Below are 21,630 nucleotides of genomic sequence, written 5' to 3' on the forward strand. Positions count from 1 at the left end.
GGCTTCAAGACTCAGCATGCAGATCTGCCTGTTGAGCACTCCCAGCGCTGATGGATGGATGGGTTATGGGCCTTGTCGGGGACCCAGCCAAATATATGACTCTGGTTGCCTCATGTGTACTACTACTAATGTTGCCTTTTGGTAATTCTGTAAGGAAATGAAGGCCAGCTGAAACTCACTTCCGAGTTTGCCTGAATCTCCTCGTTGCCCATAGAGAGGTTCCTTATAGCGCCTGCACCAAGGGTGCAGGATCTCTTCTCTACGTTGCTAAAATAAAGTAGGTTAAAGAAAACCCTCTGTTGGGGAGTATGAGGCAGGACTGTGTTGTGGTCGGAAAGAACGAATCTATTTGTTATATTTATTCTCTTCCTACTTCTGTGGGGTTTTTTGGTTGTTGGTTGCTGTTTTGTTTTGTTTTGTCTGTGAATGTTTGTTCCCCAGCACACTGGGAGCACACAGGACTTCTGCGAGGGTGGGAGGTTTGGGGGATGCTTGGGATTCCTTTGCTCTGTTCGCTGTTTCTTTGTTTTTGGGGAGGAAGCGTTAGATCAAAATGCTGAGACTTTGGAAATTCTATCCCGATCTTCCCTCTTCAAGCCTGCTCTTAGTTTCAGTACAGAAGTCTTGCTCAGTGCTAATGGCAGCTACAAATCTCTGCGCAAGAGAGGAGGCTGCTTGGAAGCAGGCTGAGCGCCTTCTGTTTTTTCAGAGCACTTGAGCAAACCGATTCTGAATTTGGTACCCACGTCTAACTCCCTTGGGAACAGGCAGTGGTAGTCAGCTCCCGTTTTGCCACGTTATTGAGGTCTCTAAATTCCCCATCTATTTTAAATCAGTTAATGAAGCTCCTATAACTCACTGCAAGGAAGAGTTTACCCGAGGCATGGAGCCTGTTACTTCTGTAGAGTTGGGGAAGTCAAATGACTCTCTTGCTGTCCCAGAATTTTTCATTCATTAAGTTCGTCTTTGCAAGACAGTGAAATATTTTCATTAGTCCTAATTGCAATTTTTATTTCTATGTAAAAGCAGTGAGACTATTGCTTGGTAAAATAGGGGAACGCGGGGTAAAGAGGTTTACGGTGCCCCACGCTGCAGTAAGAATCTCACTTTCTCTGTCAAAAACATGCAAAAGATGGACCTTGCCATGAAAGCTTCTTCTGAGCTTAACCTAAGCAGATAAAGTGGCCAAAGGAAGTGGATAAAGGAAAACAGTGGATAAGGAAACAGTTCAGCTGAGATCCTATTGCAGGTTTCCCAGTTCCCATCATCTCAGTTATGCTGGTCTTAATCCAGCCAAAGGCATGGATTTCCAATCCCTTGGAGGGCACGGCCTTTAGAAGAAAAATAATAATACGACTTTCGTGGTTGTAGTTTGGTACCTGTTTGCATCACAACACTTATTTTGCCGTGCAAGGAAAAGATGCATTATACACCGAGAGAATTTTACATGCTATATCTTCATTTAAAAGCTGTAGCACACATTAAATTTAATTACTCTCCTTCTACGGCTTAAATTGAGGGCAGCTTCAAAAATGAGGGTGGCTTCTATTAAACTTAATTACTTTTCCCTGCAGTCTGCATGGTTGGTAATCGCGGGTAGATTCTAAACAAAGATACAGTAGAGAGATTCTTTTATGAGAATAGGGTTGGAAAGCAGCCTATAAAATATAGCGAGATGCCAAATACCTTTTATACCCGGCTTTAATTTATTATTGTTATAGTTAGCTAGTAAAATAATAATAATAATGTTTCAATGCGATTAAAAAGGGATTGCTGGAGAAGGGGTGTTAGTTGAATTTGGCCTTTAAACATTTAAGCAATGAATTCTTCAATTTCTTCAAGTTCTTTTACAGATTTTTATGGGGTGAAAAAAGGTTAATGATAGAATTTTTTTTATAATGTGTTCTATTGACTATAGATGGCAGATCTGACAGTTAAAATGAAAATTGTTCCAGAAGAAACTTGAGTCAAACTAATTATTGGAGATGTTACAGGGATGTATAATTATATTCACCTTTTAAAAAAAGAGAGGGGAAAAAAGTTTTATTACGACTGTGCTTTTTAAAGAACAAGTAGAGAAATAAAAGCTGTAATTGTTCTTAATTACAGCTAACTGTAATTGCACACGACTGCAATATGCAGCACATCAGCAGCAGATTAAGAGATCCTGGCATATGTATAGTGTACAGAGCAACTTCGAGCAGAGGTGTACTTTTATGAGTATGGTTATGTATAATTTAGGTCTCTTACTTTAGATTCTCTCCGTGTTGATTTTATTTTATTTTTATGGCTATAGTAGCAAGATAATTGTCACTGGGAATGTGCTGCTGCAGTGATTTATCTGTTGCAAACATGTCAAAAACCTTCAAAAGGCAAACTTGCTTTCTTTTGCACCAGTGATCTGACATGCCCAGGAGAGATTTTTTTTTTCAAAATGTCCTTGGGTATCTACTGATGCAGATAGGATGGCCAGTGGGATTTTGAAGATTTTTTTGTTTTTTTTTTTTAATTTTGCAATACAGTTGAAAAATCTTCATCGGGTATCTATCCACCAGTTTTTAGATGCAACACTCTTTAAAATGTAACCCAAGAGTCTTTAGCTGCTGTGAAAATACCACTTTGAACCAAATCTATGGATGTGAATGCCTGAAGGTAGACTCTGATTTCTTCTCTTTGCGCCTGAATTACAATCCAACTTTTCCAGGAGTTTACATGCAGCTCCAGTGCTCAATGCCAGTTTTGCCTGTAAAAAGAGAACTTTTTGTAACATAGTTAACTAAACAGGGAATGCAGATCCTTAAAGTAGGCTGTTGAGGCTCAAAACTACTGGTTATATTTCCTCTTGCAAAACAGATCTCTGCTGAAAGAGTGAGGGATCAGACTGTATCATGGACGAATGTGTGCATGTTTCTGTAATGGTAATTTCTGCGTTTCTTGAGCATCTCAGATGCCTTCAATCGATGTCTTGATGTGCCAAGATCATCTCTGGTGCTCCAAACCTGTTTTAGGCTGTTCCTTTTACCTAAAAATAAATAAGATAAAATCCATCTGTCACTAAACGCCTTCCTTCCAAGACACGCTTTTGCAAAATGTTTCAGTCTTGGAGCAGCAACAGGCTTCAGACTTTAATATATTCCAAACTTTGTGGACCAGAAGGGATATTTTAGCGTGCTGGAAGAGAGATGCTTTTTTGCCCTGCCTGTTGCATGCTTGGTGCTTGCGCAAACTGTAGCCCCAGACGGGAGGGAGAAACCGTATCTTTCAGTTTGTTCTGCCTAGTAGTTTGGAAGAAGCGTGCATGTCTACCCCAAAGCAGTAGAGAAGGCTTTACAGAAAAGAAAAACTGTGTTTCTAAAAGAGGGGGTTTCACCAACATGGACAATGATGCCCGAGAAGCGAGAGGCAGATTTCTGAGGATAAGGTGTACATACAATAGAAGCTAAACTCATTCTTATAGGTAGCAATAAGAAATCAGAACTTGTTTCAGAAGATTTACAGCACGGAGACCCTTCTGATAGCTGGCCTGCTCTAAATAAAGTGTTTGCTTCAGACAGCAGCAGCGTAGCAAAAATATATCTATTACAGGACTGCTAATAAGCAAATGTGAGCAATATTTCTTGACAGCAGGCTGTGGGTGTTTTTCAATAAACCAGTGTTAAGTAGAGAAGAGAGAAAAGCCGAAACCCAAATAGCAATCCACTTTGGCGACTGCTTTCGCACTCTAAGTATAGACAGATGCATTGACCCCCATCGGAAATTCTTGAAGGATAATTCTGGTTCGTAGAAGCTAATGTGGAATTAAATGTGTATACATTTGTGGATGCGCTCCCAGAAAAGCTAATGATACGACTCTGAACGCTAACCATGTCCCCCCACTCCTCTTTGTTAATACGGCCTTGCCTGTGCTCCGCAATAAACCATTATTTCTGCGCTACTTCTGTAATTACATTTAATAATCAGCTCTCGCAGTCCACTAGTATTAAATGTAGGAGTCTTTTCAACAAACTATGATAAATAGCTCCTCACAGGACTGTTATACTTGAGGAAGCTTTATGGCGCTCTTTGTAAGATTTGTCATTTTCTTAATGCCGCTTTGGAAAGCTTCGCTATGGCCTGTTGCTGTATATTTTTTTTTTCCCCTTCCCCCTTCTGCCTGTGAGCAGAGCCGGGTAAATGAAGCTTAATGTGCCATTTCCAAGCACTGTGACACTCCTCCAGGGCTGGTTACATTTACCACTGCTGAAGTCTAAATAAGTGAGTTTTAATGAGCGGGAATGCTTGCTAATAGCTGATTCAGGTACTTAGTAGTCCATGTTATTTAACCGTGGTGGAATTACAGGGCATAAATGGTCTGATGATTAATAGATATACCTGCTATATATCGCAGCCTAATAGTCTGTGCCATTAAAGAACTTTTCTTAACATCTTCTAGTTTGCATGTGGTTGGGGAGAAAAGGGCTTGCTTATGGATTTATTTCACTAGTAACACACACCTTAAAAACACTTTAAGTATTACTTTCACAACATCATCAATAAATTGTTCAATAACATTAACAAACTGGTTAGAGAACAGTGGTACTTGTGTACTTTGGTTTTCCTGAGTGGCCAGCTCAGCAGATTTACTTATTATCAACCTTATCTACCTGGGATGGTCAAAAATAAATTCAAGTAGTCCTTTTAAGGTCAGAAGTGTGACAGCGGACTAGATCACATCTCCTTTTTCTACTTTTATCTGATTAATCTTTAGGCAATGGTAGAGGAGCCAATGAAAACAGAACTTGACCATATATTTTTTTTTAAACAACTCTGATTTGTGGATAGGTAGTTGGCAAAAAGAAAAGGGGGGCAAAAAAACAACAAACGAACAGCAAATGAACCAGAGTGAAGGAATAATAGCATCTAACATCTGTTGTGGTTTGAGCTGAGATACTCCAGAAGACATTGCGGTATTTATGGAAATAGCATAAGGACTGTTATGAACTGCAGCTAATGGGAAGCAGACCTAACGGTTGGCAAGCCTGCTCGCAGAGTCCTTTGAGCATTTCTCCTCTTCCATCCTACCTTTCAACCTGTTGTTGTTTCGGATCACAAGGAGGAGAAGTTGGAGTAGAAAAGAGCTAACTACGGACTGAACAGTCTTGCCTAACCACTAGAGGTAAAGCTATTGTGACAGATGGATTAAAAGACACATGGGCAGAGGTCTGCAGAAGATGTTGGCACTGTTTGCAACACGAGTATTATATGCACAGATAGCCTAGTTTCCATAGCTCTCTTATCTGATGAAACCGGTACTTGGTTAAAGATAAGCATCCAAAACGCAGGCATGCTTTTCCAAAGTGGCTGAATAGTTCCTCAGAGCCAAGTGAAGGCAGTTGCAGCATTTTTAGAAGCTGGCTCCTGTTTCCCTAGTGATGCGTGTGGGCAGGGTGAGCTGCACCTGCCTTCAGTACAGTATGTGGACATGCCTGTCATCCCAGCTTCTGCCCAAAACTTCAGGAAGAACCAACCTCATGAGACTTTCAGATGTTCCCTGGTTTCTTCTGAGTGGAAAGATATAGCGAGAGTTGGCTGCTCTCAAAACTGGAAGTAGGAGGTACCCACAGCTGAAAAGCTGTGTTTTTTTCTGATAGCTACTAGTTTTCTGTAGAAGTGAAGTTGTCTGCATGCTGGATCAAGCAAGTAAAGCCATCCCCTTCCTAATCTAGCGTTAGTTCTTCTGTGGTTTATTTTAATAGCTCATTTCATTCCAGAAGCCCCCCAGCTTCGTAAGATTTCAGATTCCCACATGCATGTCTCTGCACAGCCCTGCATTGAATAAATTAAATATTTGAATACATAGTTACTGCAGTACCCAAAAGAATTTTACTTTTCCCACTGCTCGTTTTGGTGCAACTGTTCTGAGTCAGTGAAGTATTTTGTGATCAGGATGAGATGCTATTTCCAAGTTGGCACTGCTTGGTGGACAATCAAGGGTTACTTCTCTGAAAGAAATTGTAAATAAACCCCCCAAACACCTTCAGTTGCTGAAAATGTGTATACGTTAGTGCAAATGTCCAGTACCAGGAAATCATAATATTTTGAACAGTTAGCACATGCAATGTGCAGAGCAGGTTGGATGGGACATTCAATGGAAAAGTTGTTAGTTAAAAAAAAGTCATTCATCATTAATCTGAAAAGAGTTGAGCATTTGACACAACTAACAGCTGCTACATGATAAAAGCCACCTATGTAGATGGCACATTAACCCCCCCCACACACGAACATGAGGCAGTCTTAAAGAAGATCATCAGAAGATTTTTACTGCAGTCCTGTACAAACTCTTAGAAGCTTAAGCAAGGAATCTAGACCGTCTCCGTCTATCGTAGTATGTCTTCCTTTGTACGTTTTATGCATCCTTGCAATTGTGTGACTTCTTCAGTAGGATTAGCACATGGCCCAGATTCTTCCTTCGTTTCTACATCTGTATGGCTGGGGCGGGGGGGGGGGGGGGGGTTGACCTCAAATTACTGCTGGGATTTCCGGCCTGATTCCCTTCTCTTCCTTCCCCACTATCTCTTTGTCACCGTTCAAAGTAAGATGCTGCATCCAACAGAAATGATGACGTGAGCCACCGGTCAGTCAAATGCCAAGTGTGCAAAATTTTCTACCCAGACAGGTCATCCTAGCACTAGTAGGCATGTGCGGAGGAAGGTTTACTCTGGTTTATATGATCTTTCTTCTCATTCGATAGTGAGAGTGGATATTTCCTCCCACCAAGCTCATACGGCTCCCTGAGGAACGATTCTGTGCATTACCTCCTTCTCTCCCTACGCTGTCCAGGTGAGCACATAGGAGTCCGGACCAATATGGGTTCTCCGGCGTGCTCCTCCTTGCAATCCCTGCTGCTTGCTGTGCCCCAGAGAGCCTGACCATGTGCTCCCCAGATAGTGTCTGCTCCCTTAATTTCTGAATTTTTAACTTTTGAAATCTAGCACTTCCACCAAGAAGGCAGCTCACTGTAGCGGTATCTCTGCCACTACAGCAGTGTCTGTACATCCAGATGACCCCAGCTGAGTCACATCCCATCTCTGCCCTAGCCTCAATCTATAAAATGGATACAATATTGAGCTTCTTCCACCTCTCTCTTTGTTTTTTATCTTGATCTTTAGCAATATAGCAGCCATTGTAGGATGGGGATGCTTTCATCTTGTGTCCTGGGCTGGTGCTTCAGGCGAAAGGCCAAGATCTTGGCTGGGATTTTCAGGTAAATAGCAAGAAGCTAGCATTTGGCCCAAATTGCGTTTTGACTTGTAAATTATAAGATTATGTTCTTCAAAGATATTTTGGGTGTCTTAAAGCATAATTTTTCACAGAATACGTAAAAAAGTCACAATGAGGATGGCATGTTTTATTTGGGGTATTATTTGTATATTACATGTACACTGGATTTACATTGTTTTAATGGCAGCTTTTATCACTAAATACACACAGACTTCTTTCCTTCATACCTAAGGCGGAAGGAAAAATTCAGGAATACCGAAGTAGAAAAATTAGAATTGTGAAAAATGCAGCTTTTAAAAAGAATCATGGAAGAAAACAGCAAGTATGTTTGCTCATGTCATTTATCTCAGTCAGCTAATCTTCCAGAATGTCAGCCCGCAAAGAAATAGATTTTTACATATGAACTTGTTACATCGCTTCCTAAAAAAGGAGTATTTAGCTAGTATTTAAGTAGCACATTCAGAAACTGTTTATGCAGTGATTCTGCTGCAAATATATGATCCTTGTAAGGTAGCTAAGCTCTATTTGAAGTTTTAAAACTGCAGTGTATTTGTTTGCTGCTTCTTGCGTGATACAGTAGTAAACTTATATAAAAGAATCAGTTTGAAATGTTGGTATTTTTTTGAATATCTTCCTTTTTTTGAATATCTTCCTTTTTTTATATAAAATTTATTTTCTACCATTTTGATCCTTGCTGCTTTTCGGGCTTGGTTCTAAACAAAGGTATGATAAAAGCATGTGTTACAGAGGAAACCAGACTTTCCCTGAAGTACACGGGACTAGTCATAAGAAAACTGCATTCAAAATTTCAGAAAAACATTAAACCTCATATTTCATCTGAGCATAGCTTGTTTATTTTGATGCAACCTGGCAAAGACTAGAAACTGTCCAGTTTAAGACTGATGAAACGTTTTGTATCTCACAATGGTGTTTCAATAGGCGCTATTAATTCTTCCAAGTCAATTGTGAGTCAGTCCCGCTTGTGAGGCTGGGAAGAGGAGAGACGACAGTGTGCCTTTGGAGGTGCCATTTTTCAGCTGAAATGGGAAATCAATATCCTAACCGTTCGTGGTCATTAAAAATCCCATGGCACATTTCTGCAAGAGTAGGGGCATTGACTCCCAGGTCTTGGTGAAACCTTCAGCTAAGCAATTATGTTCCTGCTGGTACAACTTTCCTTTTAAACTAATTTAACGTTCCTCTTCAGCTGTTCTCCCTTTTCTCTCACCGTGCTGCTGTTGTATGTTGATCTAGTAGCAGCAAGTGTGCACACGTGTACACTCACAATCTGAAAAGCTGTTCATTGATGGTCTGGTTAAAAAGCCGTTGAAATGAATGGGACGTATCCCTTTGGCGGGTGGTGGCTGCAGCTGTCGATGCTGTCGTTGAGTAGTGCTACTCAGCTGCGTGTTTTGGACCCCTCTACGCTCTGCTTTTCTTACGTCACTGAGTGTAGCGTGGGCGGGCTGCTGGTGGGTAGGGTGTCTGCTCCCCCTCTGCACGTAGGTGGAAAGTGAGCAGCCAGGAGCAATGGGTGCATTTTTTTTGTCCTGCCTGGGAAGACTTTGTCTGTGGGTTAAAACAGAAAAGAATTTCGTGGTTATGCAATAGTTGGGCACATATCGAGGTAGGACTTCTTAGATGTCAACATTATTGTGATTTGTTGTATCAGCACTCTTGACACATCCAATTATGTCCACAGTGGATGGATGTTCCTGGAAAAATACGTAAGTTCTCAAGTGATCCTCTGAAATAACTTCTCTTCAATTTGTGCCTATTTCTGTTCATGAATATATCCGCTCTGGTGTGATTAATGCTTGTGCCACCTGTGGTATTCTGTTCAGTAAAGAGGTAAAACTAAAATCAGAAATATCAGCTGAGCCTCCACTTTTTGTTTGTTTCACTGAAAACAAAAGCTTGCTGAGACAGGTCCCAGGAAGCCGAGTGGGTCATATTGGCTCACCTTGAAGAAGACAAAACCTTCTCATGCTCTCAGTACACACCAAGGCTGCTGGCTTAGATGCCTCCTACCACAACCGTTATGTCCTTGTCCTCATGCGCTTCGTGCGATGTAAATAGGCTTTATCCTCTCCCCAAGAGTGTGGGGGATTAAAGGAAAAATCACGCTTCAGACTGGCAGAGGAATGTGTTGCTAGCTTTCTTTTTACATCTTCTCTAGCACACCCATACACTGCTTGGCTTGAATCCATACACTTTTAAGAACAAAAACTATTCTTGATGGAGATCTAAGGCTCTCCAAATCCCTAGGCATTTGGGTCATGACCGTTTTATGGCTTGAGTGCTCTCTGCAGTTTGGTTTAAGATCCCATTGAAGCTCCCACCTGCAGAAGCAAGACTTTTTTCTAAGCATAGTCCTGACTGACGAGACTTGACTTGGAGCTTGCTAAGTTTCTTGGTATGCATCTAGCAGATGCATATATATTTGAGATTATCCTATACATAAGATTACCCCAGTAGCCTTTTAAACCCTTGCCCTGCCCCTTGTGCCTCAGTTTACACCCCTGCAAATACACAGGGCAGAGTATTAAATCGGACAAAAATATTGCACAGAGTTAAAATCTTGGAGCTGTATTGCGCCAAAACCCGCACGTAGGTGGTAACAACAGCTGCCAGTCAGCCTCCAAGATAAGAGCACCATATGATTTCTCGGTGAACAAAACAATACAAACACACCACTTTCCAAACAGTATGAAGAGTTCTTCTGAACAACTTTCTTTAAACAAAACTATTAAGCAGTGAGTCTGTTTAGCTGCTCTTTATGCAAATCTTCCCACTTCCACTTCGATGTGAGGTTGTGACTAAAATATTTATACTTCTCTGCTTTGGTACACGGATGTGCACACATCCTACTCTGATCCTACAACAAGGATTTCTCAGCCTGTGGAGAGAAATTTCATTGTGTGTGTGTGTGTGTGTGTGTGTGTGTGTGCGCGTGGTACTTCGTTCCCCTACCCTGGCTCTCTGCTTTCCGAGAAGAGCTACTTATCCTTCTCTGGAGGATGCAGAGCCTCTTCAGCAGATCAAAGCTCCTGACAGATTCATTGAATGACTTGAAAACCTGCTGTTTGATTCTTTTGGAGCACCACACATGGCAATGCAGCATTTTGGGGAAAACCTTGGAAATTGTAAATGAGCTCCCTGGAAATGCTGTGATCGTGCACAGCTTTGTAATGTCACCTTCTGCCTAACGGCTTCTCCAGCTCTTTAGTGTTGTCCTCTGCCGTCCTTAGCATCGTCCCTGCTTTTGCAGGGGGCCCAGCTAAAGTATGTTTTTTCCTCCGTTGACCCTATATCTTTTTCTCATTCACATGAGGTTAACTTGAAGTTTCTGTCACTTTGGTGCATTGTCATTGAATTCAGTGGGATTTGGGGCAGTCCTGGCAAAGCACATAGGTTCACATCTTCATTGTTTTTAGGTTGCCCTTGCATTATCCCAGCCGGGACATGAAAATACGTGGTCTTGTTTTCATTTTCCCTTTAGTATTATCTTTCTCTCATTTTTATCCAAGACTGATTTTTTTAAAATTATTTTTTGATGTAGATACAATAAACACAAATGATAATTTACTGTGTGCATCATTTGGGAGTGGCAGGAATATAAAAATTAGTCATATAAGTCTAACTTCACTTTCTTGAATACTGCAGAATGAGTATCCATTATCTGTAAATAAACGTTAAGGGTTTTCTTGATGAGTAATTTGCTCCATAAGATTTTTTTTTTTTTAATCCTATGAAATATATTTAGGGTGGTGTTACTATTCCTGATATTTATAAGACACTTACAGTGGACATTAACCACCTTCAGCAGCCAAAGTACTGTTTATTTCCAGTGACGTTGCAAGGATAATTGTGTGTGTTTTCTAGGAGAGTTAATATTTTTTGTTTATTAATCTAAAGGGTTTTTGGAAAGATTATTCTGTTTTAAATGTTCAGTAAATTGATGAGAAGCAGTGAAATCTTTGGATAGCTGGGAACTAATCTGATTTGTTCTTCTCTTTTGTTTGCGAGCTTTATAGTTCTATTCAAATTTGACCTGGACTTCAAAAATCGTTACCTTGCACGTTTTTACTTAAAATTGGCATTTGATCTGCCCAAATGTGAAACTGACAACATAATTAATTACATTAAAAATGTATGTGGCAAAGGCACGCAGCATGTTCTGTTACGATTCCCATCACATTCAGACTTTTTTCATCACATCGATTATTTAATAATTGTTTTCATATGGCCAGCATCTCTTGTAGAGTGGGTTATTTAAGAAAAATGAAAATCTTTAGAAATTTAGATGCACAGTTCACTCATTGCTCTGCACAGAAAATGGCAATGTGTTTCCAGTTTAACACAGATTCTTCCCCTTGGTGCTTCCCAAAGTAAACCGACTCGCTATTTGCCTCGTTGCCTCTTTAAGCTGGATGTGCAACTGGTATTTTGTAAAATGTGGTCTCCTGTTCTAAAATGATGTGGTTTGCACTATTCTGTTATCAGAACAGTGACAGGTGGCTTAAAGCTGGGGAGTCCCTTTGGAAGAAGAAATATCGAACCTTACTAAAAAGTTCAGGTTGTTTCCCTCAAAAAGCAGTATTTCAATGAAAGGCGCAAGTGCTTATGATTAGGGGGTGGAAGGGAACAATTTCTTGATTCTTAGAACCATTTGGTGATCAAGTTCATTGATAGGTTACAGAAAATGTTAATTATTCGAATTGTATAAATTATGAATAGAGCTTGTAAACTAAAGTCTTTTGATATCAGCATGCAGGAGATTTTAATGAAAATAAAATATACAACTGTATCAAATGTCCCCCGTAAAAGCCAATTCTGTCTTGTGCCACTTTCATTTCATTTTCTCTTTCCTTTCTCTGCATACTGCTCCTGCCTCTCACATGTGCTGTCACATATATCACAGACTTTGTTTGTCATCGGCACCTATTAAATGCTTATCTGGTTGACTTTGGGGTGGGAACTGGTGACCGGTCTGTAGCTGGGACTTCTGAAGGACTTCCAGATACCTGTTTCTGAATGGTGCTTGCAAGAGAAGGGCGTGAGCAGCCTTTTTATTTATTCATTCCTCTTCACAACCACTGAACGTGGTTCTGATCTGTGTCTTTTGAAGCAAAACTCTGGGACGGTTTAAGGCAACCTTCTGCGACCGGCGAACTGAACGGCACGGATGGAGGATAGATGCAGAATCAACAAAGATGCAAAGATGCCTGAAGGGCGTGTTCAGGGGTGCCCTTTTATCTTCCCTGACACCAGAATGGATCCTAAAATTGCAAACATAACCATTAAAGAAAAAGCCTGGGAGTCATTGGCACCTAACAAAATAATAATTAAAAAACCAAGACCCTTACAGCTGCTCTTAGTTCAGTTAGTGCCAAAGAGCATGGAAGATCTAGAGCTGTAGAAGGGCTCTGACTTATTATGCTTTTACTTTGATAACTCTCTAGCTATCACAGCAAAAAGTGTATGGTAGAAGCTAAGTGGGCCTAGGGATAAGCACAAATAGAGATTAAAGAGATTAAGATTTGTCAAATTCGGAGGGAAAAGATGGTCTAGTAAAGGTGTGTAAGATAATGAGCAGCAATGAGAAGGTAAATAAAGTCATCCTATTCTTTTTTTTTTTGTGACATTCAATAAAAAAAAAAGGAGCTATGTAAAACTGATGAGTTTTTTTGTATAAGGGGTAGTTAACTTGACGATGTATCATTTGAGGTCAATAGCTTAAACAGATTTTATAGAAAACTATTGGTACAAATGCAGTAGCTACAGTACATAGTAGAGGTCTATAAGAGCCTTCCAAAGATAGCAATTTTTTTGTTTGGATTCCTAAAGAAATTAGGTTCAGAGATTGATTTTGTGTTTATTAGGTTCATACCCTTGTAACAAAAACCCACAGGCATAGCTGCACTGCTCAAGGATTACTAGAATGATGGTTTGGGCAGTGTTTAAGGCAGGGAGGTTTCTGAGAGCTGTTTGATGTAGTTATGTCATTTAATTTTTTTTTTTTTTGACCTGTGTGTAAAAGGAGATGGAAGGGTTTTCTGTTCATCAGCTGGAAATTAGGACAAGACAGTACTATACTGAGAACAAGCTCAGAAGCTATAGATGTGAAATATTGCAATTTGAATCTTAGCTGAAGGAAATAAGATACTAACTGGCTATCTTTCCCGCAGTCACCTTGGCCATAGGACAGAGGTTCCATACTGGAGACTAAGGAGCAAAATGTATAATTAGATAGACCTTTGGTCAAGTCTAGCAGAATAAACCCCTTATGCCTGTTTATTGTTATTTTCTGCCCATGTTATAGATGGGAGAGCAAGGGAAACTGCCTGCTTGCTATCCAAGTAACTGATTTTTTGCTGTCTAACTGATTTTTGATCTGTGGATAAGCTCTAGGCAAATGCACTGGGGAGGGGAGCAAGGACACATAGTGGTGATTGATAGATGTGGGATGCATTTTCTGTCATGTGTACTGGCAGTGGTAATATAGCTAATTGCGATTTAACTTGACATATTGGTTACCTTAGCCCATTTTCACTCTCTGACATTGTTTCTCCCAAACAAATTCCAAACCCATAAAACAGGTTCAAGCTGTAAATCGCATCAAAACCCACATATCTGGAAAATAACTGTTGCCTAAAACCCAAGATAAGAAGGTTTAACACTAACTTAGCATTTTCTCAGAGCATGACATTTTTATAAATTTAAGTTGAACGTCTTTGTGTTTCTCAAGCACTAAAAATGGGAATTTATTCCACTGGAAAATTGGCCCAGTGCTACATTTTAGCTATGTAGGATCGTGCAGTGCTGGCATTTGAAGCAGTGATAATTTTATGTTTAAAAAATGAGTAATTGAGAAAGTAAGTAATTGAGAACTTTATTCTGATGAAAGCTTTGGATCACTCTCCATCATCTGTTTATTACGTCCATGTGTGTCCGCTCACGTGCACACCACGACTGCGAATGACACATCTGCATATAAAATGGTATATGTGCTTCTGCACTTACAGAAAATACAAGTAGTATAAGGGTCTCTGTTGCTAAAATATTACAGCTCCTTTAAACACAAACTCATTTTTCCATGCTTTGTGTCTTTCAGAGAGTCCGCCACAGAGCTATCTGGAGCATTACCAAGGTAAGCAAGTTGCTCTAAAGCCAATCTCTCGATCTGTGTCTGCAACTTGCTGGAAGAAGCATGACCTTTTGAGCCAGAGCATGATCTTTTCATGAGAAAAACTGCTGGGATATTGCGATTTGGGCCTGCAGGGAGGGCAGGGCATATCCTGCCTGCCATAGAGAGTAAAACATCTGTGAAATGCTGGAGCAACCAAAGTTTAAAGCAGCACGTTTAAGTCGTTCGGAGGCTTAGCACAATTGCATACCTGGAAAGCAACATCCCAGATGCGGCTTTCGTCCAGCTGTGCGATTATAGATGTTGCAGGTGGCTTTGCTTTTGCTTTAAATTTTACCTGAGGGCTGAGGAGAGGGGAACACGGAGGGTGAAGTGAAAATGCTGAATTCTGAAGGGATTTTCGTTTGGAAAGCAGAAGAACTTAGAGCAGGTTCTCCAACGGGGAGAAAGCTTTCCATAAAATCGTAGAGCTAGACACGGCTTCCAGGCTGTGACGGAGGTTTGGAAGAGAGACCTGCCTACTTCGAGGTTACCCAAAAATGCTGTAATCAGGCAGATAAAGAAGAGAGGGGAGAGAAGGAAAAAGAAAACCCAACTCTCATATGGTAACCTGTGACTTTGCGGAGATGCCTTGTGAGCAAGAAAAATGGTGGCTCTTGTGCCTTATGCAGCTCTGGCCACCCGTTTTGCTCTCTGAAGTGCATGAGGTTTTAACGAGATTAGAGGTTTGGGGGTTTTGTTATCCACTGATTAATACCAGTGTTGGAGTTCCTATGACATATAATGCCAAAAGAATATTTCAACAAGAAAATCAGTTTTCTCTAAACATGATAATACAGTTGTTTGTGTGTCTAAGGCAGAGAAAAATTGTCTATCCAGCTTTCTCCGTGGTGCGTGGGGAGTACGTTCATTAGTTTTTTTATATTGATAGGCTGTAAAAGTGTATATTTTGACTATATGTGATGTTTTTTTTCCTTGGTCATGTACCATCTTGGTTTTTTTAGGTACAATCTGGTTAGATTTATATCAATTCATTCATTGCACACCTATCTTTTTAAGGTTTCCCATCACTTGATATCCTCATTTGGGCAATGAAATACGCTAGTGAAAGGCTGCCAAGCGTTTGAAATTGTTTGTTGGCCAGTGGTCAGGCTCACCTGACACTTAAAAGATTTCATCCATCCCAGGTGCAAAAAATTACAATTCTGCATACCTAAAAAAGTGAAAATAGAGAGTCAATAGCACAGCTGTCTCCTTGATTAGGAATGTAGATACGGCTGCTTAGCTGTATCTTTCTCTGTTTTTAATGCTAAAGTATTTCCAGTTTGACTGCGTGCCACTAATTGGTTGGATATTATATGACTAATATACTGGAAACATGCTGTCCGTGTACTGCAAAAATGAATTCTACTTCAAATTAAAGTTAAAATGAGAGATGCAGGTGCTTGAATAAACATCCAGTTTCACACTTGCCGTTAATGATCGCCTAAATGTGCTTTTTGAATTATTACCGCAAGGCTTTAATTTCGACTGTGGCAAGATGTCGCAGGTAAAAATCACATTATACAAGCAATGTGTACAAGACATTGTAATTGTGCTATAAATATTAAAACCAATGATCTTGTCTCCATTTAAAACCAAGGTTTACAGCTGCGTGCAGGCTGGCTAGTCCTCAAGCCTTCTCTGGGACTCACCTGTTCTCGTGTTTCTCTACGCGAGCAGCTCCTTCGGGTTCCTAATTTTAGGTTGTGATGTATTAATCTATTCATTTTATGTTCTTTGCTCCAACTCCAAGTGAACCGTTTTGCTGTTATTAATTCATAAGCCTGAAACAGTCTGATGTCGTCATCCCCCCCAGCCCGCCCTCAAGCTGCTTTATATCGTATACAATTTCGGGTGCCGCACCGCAAAACGATAAAACTGAGCACCGCTTTCCTGTAGTTACTGCGCTAGTTGTGTTTCGCCTAACGGGGCGGGAAAACAAACTGAAACCGCCGTGTAATTGTAGAAAAGTAAATCTCATTTGTACAGGCAGACGTAGTGGTGTTTCTCCGGGTGCAGCAGCTCGCGGATGTATTTGTGGCTTGGCTTGGTCAACCCCTGTTCAACGTTGCTGCACCTGGCCAAAGGGTCTTCGTTGCAACCTAGGCAAGCGTGAGCAGATGTTTCTGTATCGGAGTATTTTGTCGTGATGTCAGGGTGATTTCAGCCCTGGTCACTCTAGGTTTTTTCCCCCAGGTTTGTTGTCATTTAAAAAAAAAAAAAAAAAGGGAGGACCCAAACTTCTGAATTTTACATAGTTGGATTACAGAAGGGAAATTAAGGATTTGTTCCCAGAAAGCTGTGTAAAGAGGCAAAAGTTAGAGGGGGGAATATTTTCTCTTCTCCTGAAAGAGAGACTCCAATATGCATCTTTTAAAGGCAAATATAACAAAGTGTTTTGATAAATGGAAGCTTTTAATATAGTCACTTTCCCTCAAATACTGTTGATTGTTCCCTAATGATGGTTTTTAAGAAGAAGAAGAAATAATCTTACTTTTTGCCACTGAATAATAAATTTTACTGATAGGCAAAGGCAGAAAAACCTGAGCCGGAGGATGTCATTTAGGAGGAAACCTTATAGATAAACTTTGCCTGTAGAAAGATATAAAAATACGCTGCATGATTCTATTGCGTCAGTTTTACTGTCCCAGCTATTTCTGATGATTTTAGGGAGCCCAGGTTAGAGAAGGAATTGAAAATTTAAACTTAAAACATGACAAAGAAGCTTCACAATTTTTATATTAAATGCTGTTATTATATGTATGAATGCATATTGTTTTTTCGAGGAAAGGTTTTCTGTGTGTAACAGCACATCAAAGAAAAGATCTTCACAAGGAAAACTTTATAGTATTATTAAGTTGTTCATTGCGTGACCTATTTAGAGTACTCAAATACTTCTTGTTGTAGACTACATAATTAAATTTTAAATGGAACATGATAAAGAAATTATACTAGTGATCTCTAGAGATTTGAATACCCTATTTGGATCTTACAAGAGTGTAGCGAAGGCATACTTTAAAATTTAATAAAGGTCTGGCCTATTTTTTTTTTCCTTTTAGATGTTCTATAGCTGCTATGGCAGCCCTGTTTCAAACCGTATTTGCTCTCCACATTATATACGTGCTCCCTGAAATAACGGATCAAAATGAAAGCGTTGAAAGCATGTGTAGCCTTACTTGAGAAATCCACAATTTGAATGTGCTGCAGAACAATTAATCAACGAAGGCAAGCTCCTAAAAGCCACTACCTGAAGTTGCAGCCAGCCTTTTTGTAGTTTGCTGTTGGCATCTGAGCGAAGCCAGCGCTGGGGCAGTGTCGGTCCCAGGAGACGGGGTTTTGCACGGTGGCTCGTGCATGGCGCAAAGTCTTGCAGGCACAAGGGAGACTGTGTCTGAAGGCGACAGGAGAAAATACGCGGCTGCAATAGCCAAGGAGTGATTTCAGTCTCGAGTCTCTCCTCTTTGTTTCTGCAAAAGTTGCTTTATATTTAAAGAGCAACAAATATTTTGAAAATAAAATAGCCGCATGGATTATGCATTTGCCTAATGCCAGATTGGTAACAGTAGCAGAAATACAATTTGTTTTATTTTTCATCTTTTATGTAGTAGCTCAATTTTATATTTCACCTGGGGGAGGGAGGTTTCAATGGTCACTTCCTCTTCTAATAGGTTGTTGTTAGTGTTTGGAAAAAAAAAAAACAAGGGAATGATTTAAGTAGGTAGAAAAACTGAAAAGTTCATAGAAAGACTGAAAAAAGGTCTCTGGAGCCTCTGCTTAAAACTTTAGCCTAACTTACGTTTTGAGGTAAAGGCCTTTTAAAGTGTCACCTAGAAACTTTTTTAGAAGGACAAGAGGAAATCTGCAATAAAATATAAGGGTAAGGATACAGTGATAGAACAAAATGAAAGGTACGTTTAAATTGTAACGCTGCATCCTTGCTTTGTCTTATGACAGTAATTTGCAAACTACGTGGACTTTAAGCCGGGCGTCTGGAGCAGGAGACAAATTTTAAGCCCTTTTGGTTTGGTTTTCCTCCCTTCTTCTTCCATAAATTTCTTTAACAGTGTCTAAGCTGCATTTACTGTAGCGACTTATGTTCCTGTGTGGCAACATCATTTTGCAAATAGAATTTAAGTACTGAAGTCACTTTGGTACTTTTGAAAAATGTTAGCGTGCAACTTCACCATTATTTAAATCTAATGCAACTAAGCTTTTATCTAAAGGGAAGAGAAGAATTGACAACCCACCATATGACAAGCAAAATGAAATCTCTTGATCGCTAACTGTCAGCAGTCTTTCTCATACCATTGTGTTAGGGAATGATATGTCTTCCGAGGTGCTAAGTACACAAGATTTTGAATCATTTCTGTCTTGACAGCCTAACCCAAGTAACTACTTGCAAGCGCATGGATGATTTATAAAGTCTATGTGGTTCTGCAGGGGGAATTAATAAAGCATCCATGAAGATTTTAATTACTGTACAATGAAAGGGATTTTTTTTCTAAAAGTATTATGGGTGCTACTTGACACCCATATTGCTCTCCTTGTTTGGCGGGGAAGGAGGGAGCTGGGATTAGCTTTGGTGTTTGCCCTTCTGGTCTCCTTCTGGTTGAGGTCTTCTGCCAAGCAGTTTGTGAAATCGCCCGGTTTTACCTTTATTAGTGTTTCGCAAACTGTGAACGTCCTCTTGTGTCACCTGTCCTGCTTTGTCAGATTTGAACACCCTTTTCTCCACCATATGTGTGTCTCCCAGTCTACTGCACTGAATTTTTCTTACCTCAGTACAGGATTTACTGACATTTTATGCCCCCTTATATAACTCAGGGGTTTGGACTAGTCCGTTTGCAGCCGTCTCTTCTAATTAGAGAGATTATGCTTCCTACCTCCAAATCCCTTCTCCAACCTCACTTGCATTTAGAGGCAGATAAATAGTAGGTCAAAAGAAGTTTTCATCGAGGGTGGCAGTCAATGATACCTGATAACATTAAAATCACTTGAATGTCAAGCCATACTCAGCTATCCAGAGCTGTAAACTGTGTCGTCTCGTATCTTGTGTGAAACCACACTGTTAAAAAGAAAAGAAAAAGTCTCTAGCCCTCCACACTTAAATATTCTCAAGTGAATTATCTGAAAGAGCAGGATATTCATAATTTGAATGGCTGCCATTTTTGGAGGAAAATCGTTATTTTAAATTGAGACACAAAATTAACTAATCACTCCATAAACAAACAAAAAATGTTTCACCTTTCTCTCTCAGATGCTTGTTTCTAAATAATATTTTCTTTCTTCTAACCTTTTGAGTTTTTTTCCTGTGGTGCAAGCAGCACTGCCTGTTGTCCGTTATATGGGTTGGACAAGAATGTCCTCCTGTTGTTTCGTCTTTCTGAAGTGCTGTAATATAAATAGTAATTATTTGGGATAGTAACTGGTGTGATGTTAGTGTAAGTGAATCCGATTTTTGAGCAAACTACGCATGAGTTATCCCTTTGCTATTCTGATTTTTATTTTCTCTAAGTAGAGCTTCAACACCCTTACAATGTGACATGGAGTTATTTCTGCTAATAACGATTGGAATGCATTTTTGTTTTACATCACTTAATATTTTTTACAGCTGCTGTTAATCTTAAAATACACTTACATGCAATCTGATCCCTCTCTAAAGAGATATTTTTAAAATCTTAAGAGGAGTCTAAAGGGTGGAGATGTGATTGCCCATATGTGCTTAGTGATGACTGTTGCATTCAAAAATTGCTAGGACATCAAAGATAGGATTCACGTTGCTTAAATTCAGCTATCACAAAAGTCCTTGGTCTAAAGAAGTAAGGGAGAAATTAGGGAAAATGGGTGCATTTTGTGAGGATAGGGTGAATAACCTTGGGGAATTGTTTTTCTTCCTCCATTGCATGAAAGAGGAGCTGTGGTGAATAGCATAGACTAGCTGTTTCACTTGATGATAGCTTTAATTTAAAGTGAATCCTAGCCGACTGCGTTTTATAAGTGTTAAAGTGCCAAACAACTTAAGCAGATGCCTCCTGGAGTTTTGAGGACGTTGGCATGCTTAACCTCAAAAAAACTTTCGATATTTGGTACTTAAAGTCCTAAATATAGACTCTAGGAGGAAGGGGGGGAGTTGGACAAAAATGATCGTTGGACTTGATACAGCTCTGACCCAGAAGGCAGGTAACTGTTCTCACAGTGCAGGGTCCTCAGAAATGGTTCCTTTTAGTCTTGAAATGTCTCCTAATTTAAGGAGCCTTTGAATCTTAAAATAAGCGTAAGTGATTTCATTCGGTGACCTGGCTTTTGAACTCACAACCAGTTTTTCACCAGCAGTTGTTGTCATCTCTCTCAAACATTACTGAATTTGACAGAAGACCTTTTTCTTAAAAGTCTGGTAGGGCTTTTATTTTTAATCCATGTTGTAAAATTCTAAAACTAGAGATATATTCCTTTTTTTCCTTATTCACCTTTGTCCGACTTGCATCTTTTTTACTTGTCTTACAAAGCTTTGCCATCCAGACGTGCCCACTGATGATAATGTGCAGCAGAAATGAAAGGACTTGGATCTCTTCATTTCCATTCCTGAAGGTGAATTCCAAGATCGTGATTATTTGTATTTATACAGTGCCTAAAGAGTGCTAAATACTTTATGGAACAAATAAAAGACCTCTTGTAAAAACCACGCATTCCTGTGATCTAATTTTAGTCTCAAATCAGGCGGTACGAATGCTAAGCAGCAGGGCTTGAAGAAGAAAGGAATGTATATGAGGGCTACACTAATAAGACTGAGCAGTTATTCAGGTTCATTATCTGTACCGCTTAAAAGTGCTGCAATATCTTACTGGTTGAAGTTAAATTTACATTGGTCTGGGAGAACAGTTGAGTGGCGCACGAATAGTATTTCTTAGCTTTACTCAAAAAATGAGCCTTTGAAGAGCAATTTGAATGAAGATATGGGAAGGAGCCATCACAGATGGGTTTTGAGAGGTCGTTCCAAGTGTAAGAAACAGGACAAGAGATCGTCTTGAAATACAAATCCTTTACAAATCCTCACTCTAGTTCACAGTAGAAATACTTGTGCTCCGAGTTAGTGGTTTGTTTGTATACTTTGCTTAAGTATTTTAACACTTAAGATCATCAAAATAATGTTATTTAGGAAGTCAGTGCAAGGGATGAAA

General features: G+C 39.8%; 1 protein-coding gene across 25 annotated transcripts in view; it reads left to right on the plus strand.

Moving 5' to 3' along the window:
• The window catches only part of CELF2 (CUGBP Elav-like family member 2), a 354,164-nt gene that overhangs the window by 49,182 nt on the left and 283,352 nt on the right, over positions 1–21,630 (plus strand). For 22 of the 25 annotated variants that reach the window (XM_068908455.1, XM_068907414.1, XM_068909757.1 and 19 more), the window contains exon 2: positions 14,378–14,413. The exons of 2 other annotated variants lie outside the window; for them this stretch is intronic. In XM_068908455.1, the coding sequence (XP_068764556.1) occupies positions 14,378–14,413 (36 nt within the window). Of the gene's footprint in view, positions 1–6,735; positions 6,820–7,148; positions 7,244–14,377; positions 14,414–21,630 lie in introns of those variants that run through there. One more of the 25 variants, XM_068907492.1, reaches the window with a different exon arrangement.

The sequence above is a fragment of the Struthio camelus genome, chromosome 1, assembly GCF_040807025.1.
Source record: "Struthio camelus isolate bStrCam1 chromosome 1, bStrCam1.hap1, whole genome shotgun sequence".
Classification (NCBI taxonomy): domain Eukaryota; kingdom Metazoa; phylum Chordata; class Aves; order Struthioniformes; family Struthionidae; genus Struthio; species Struthio camelus.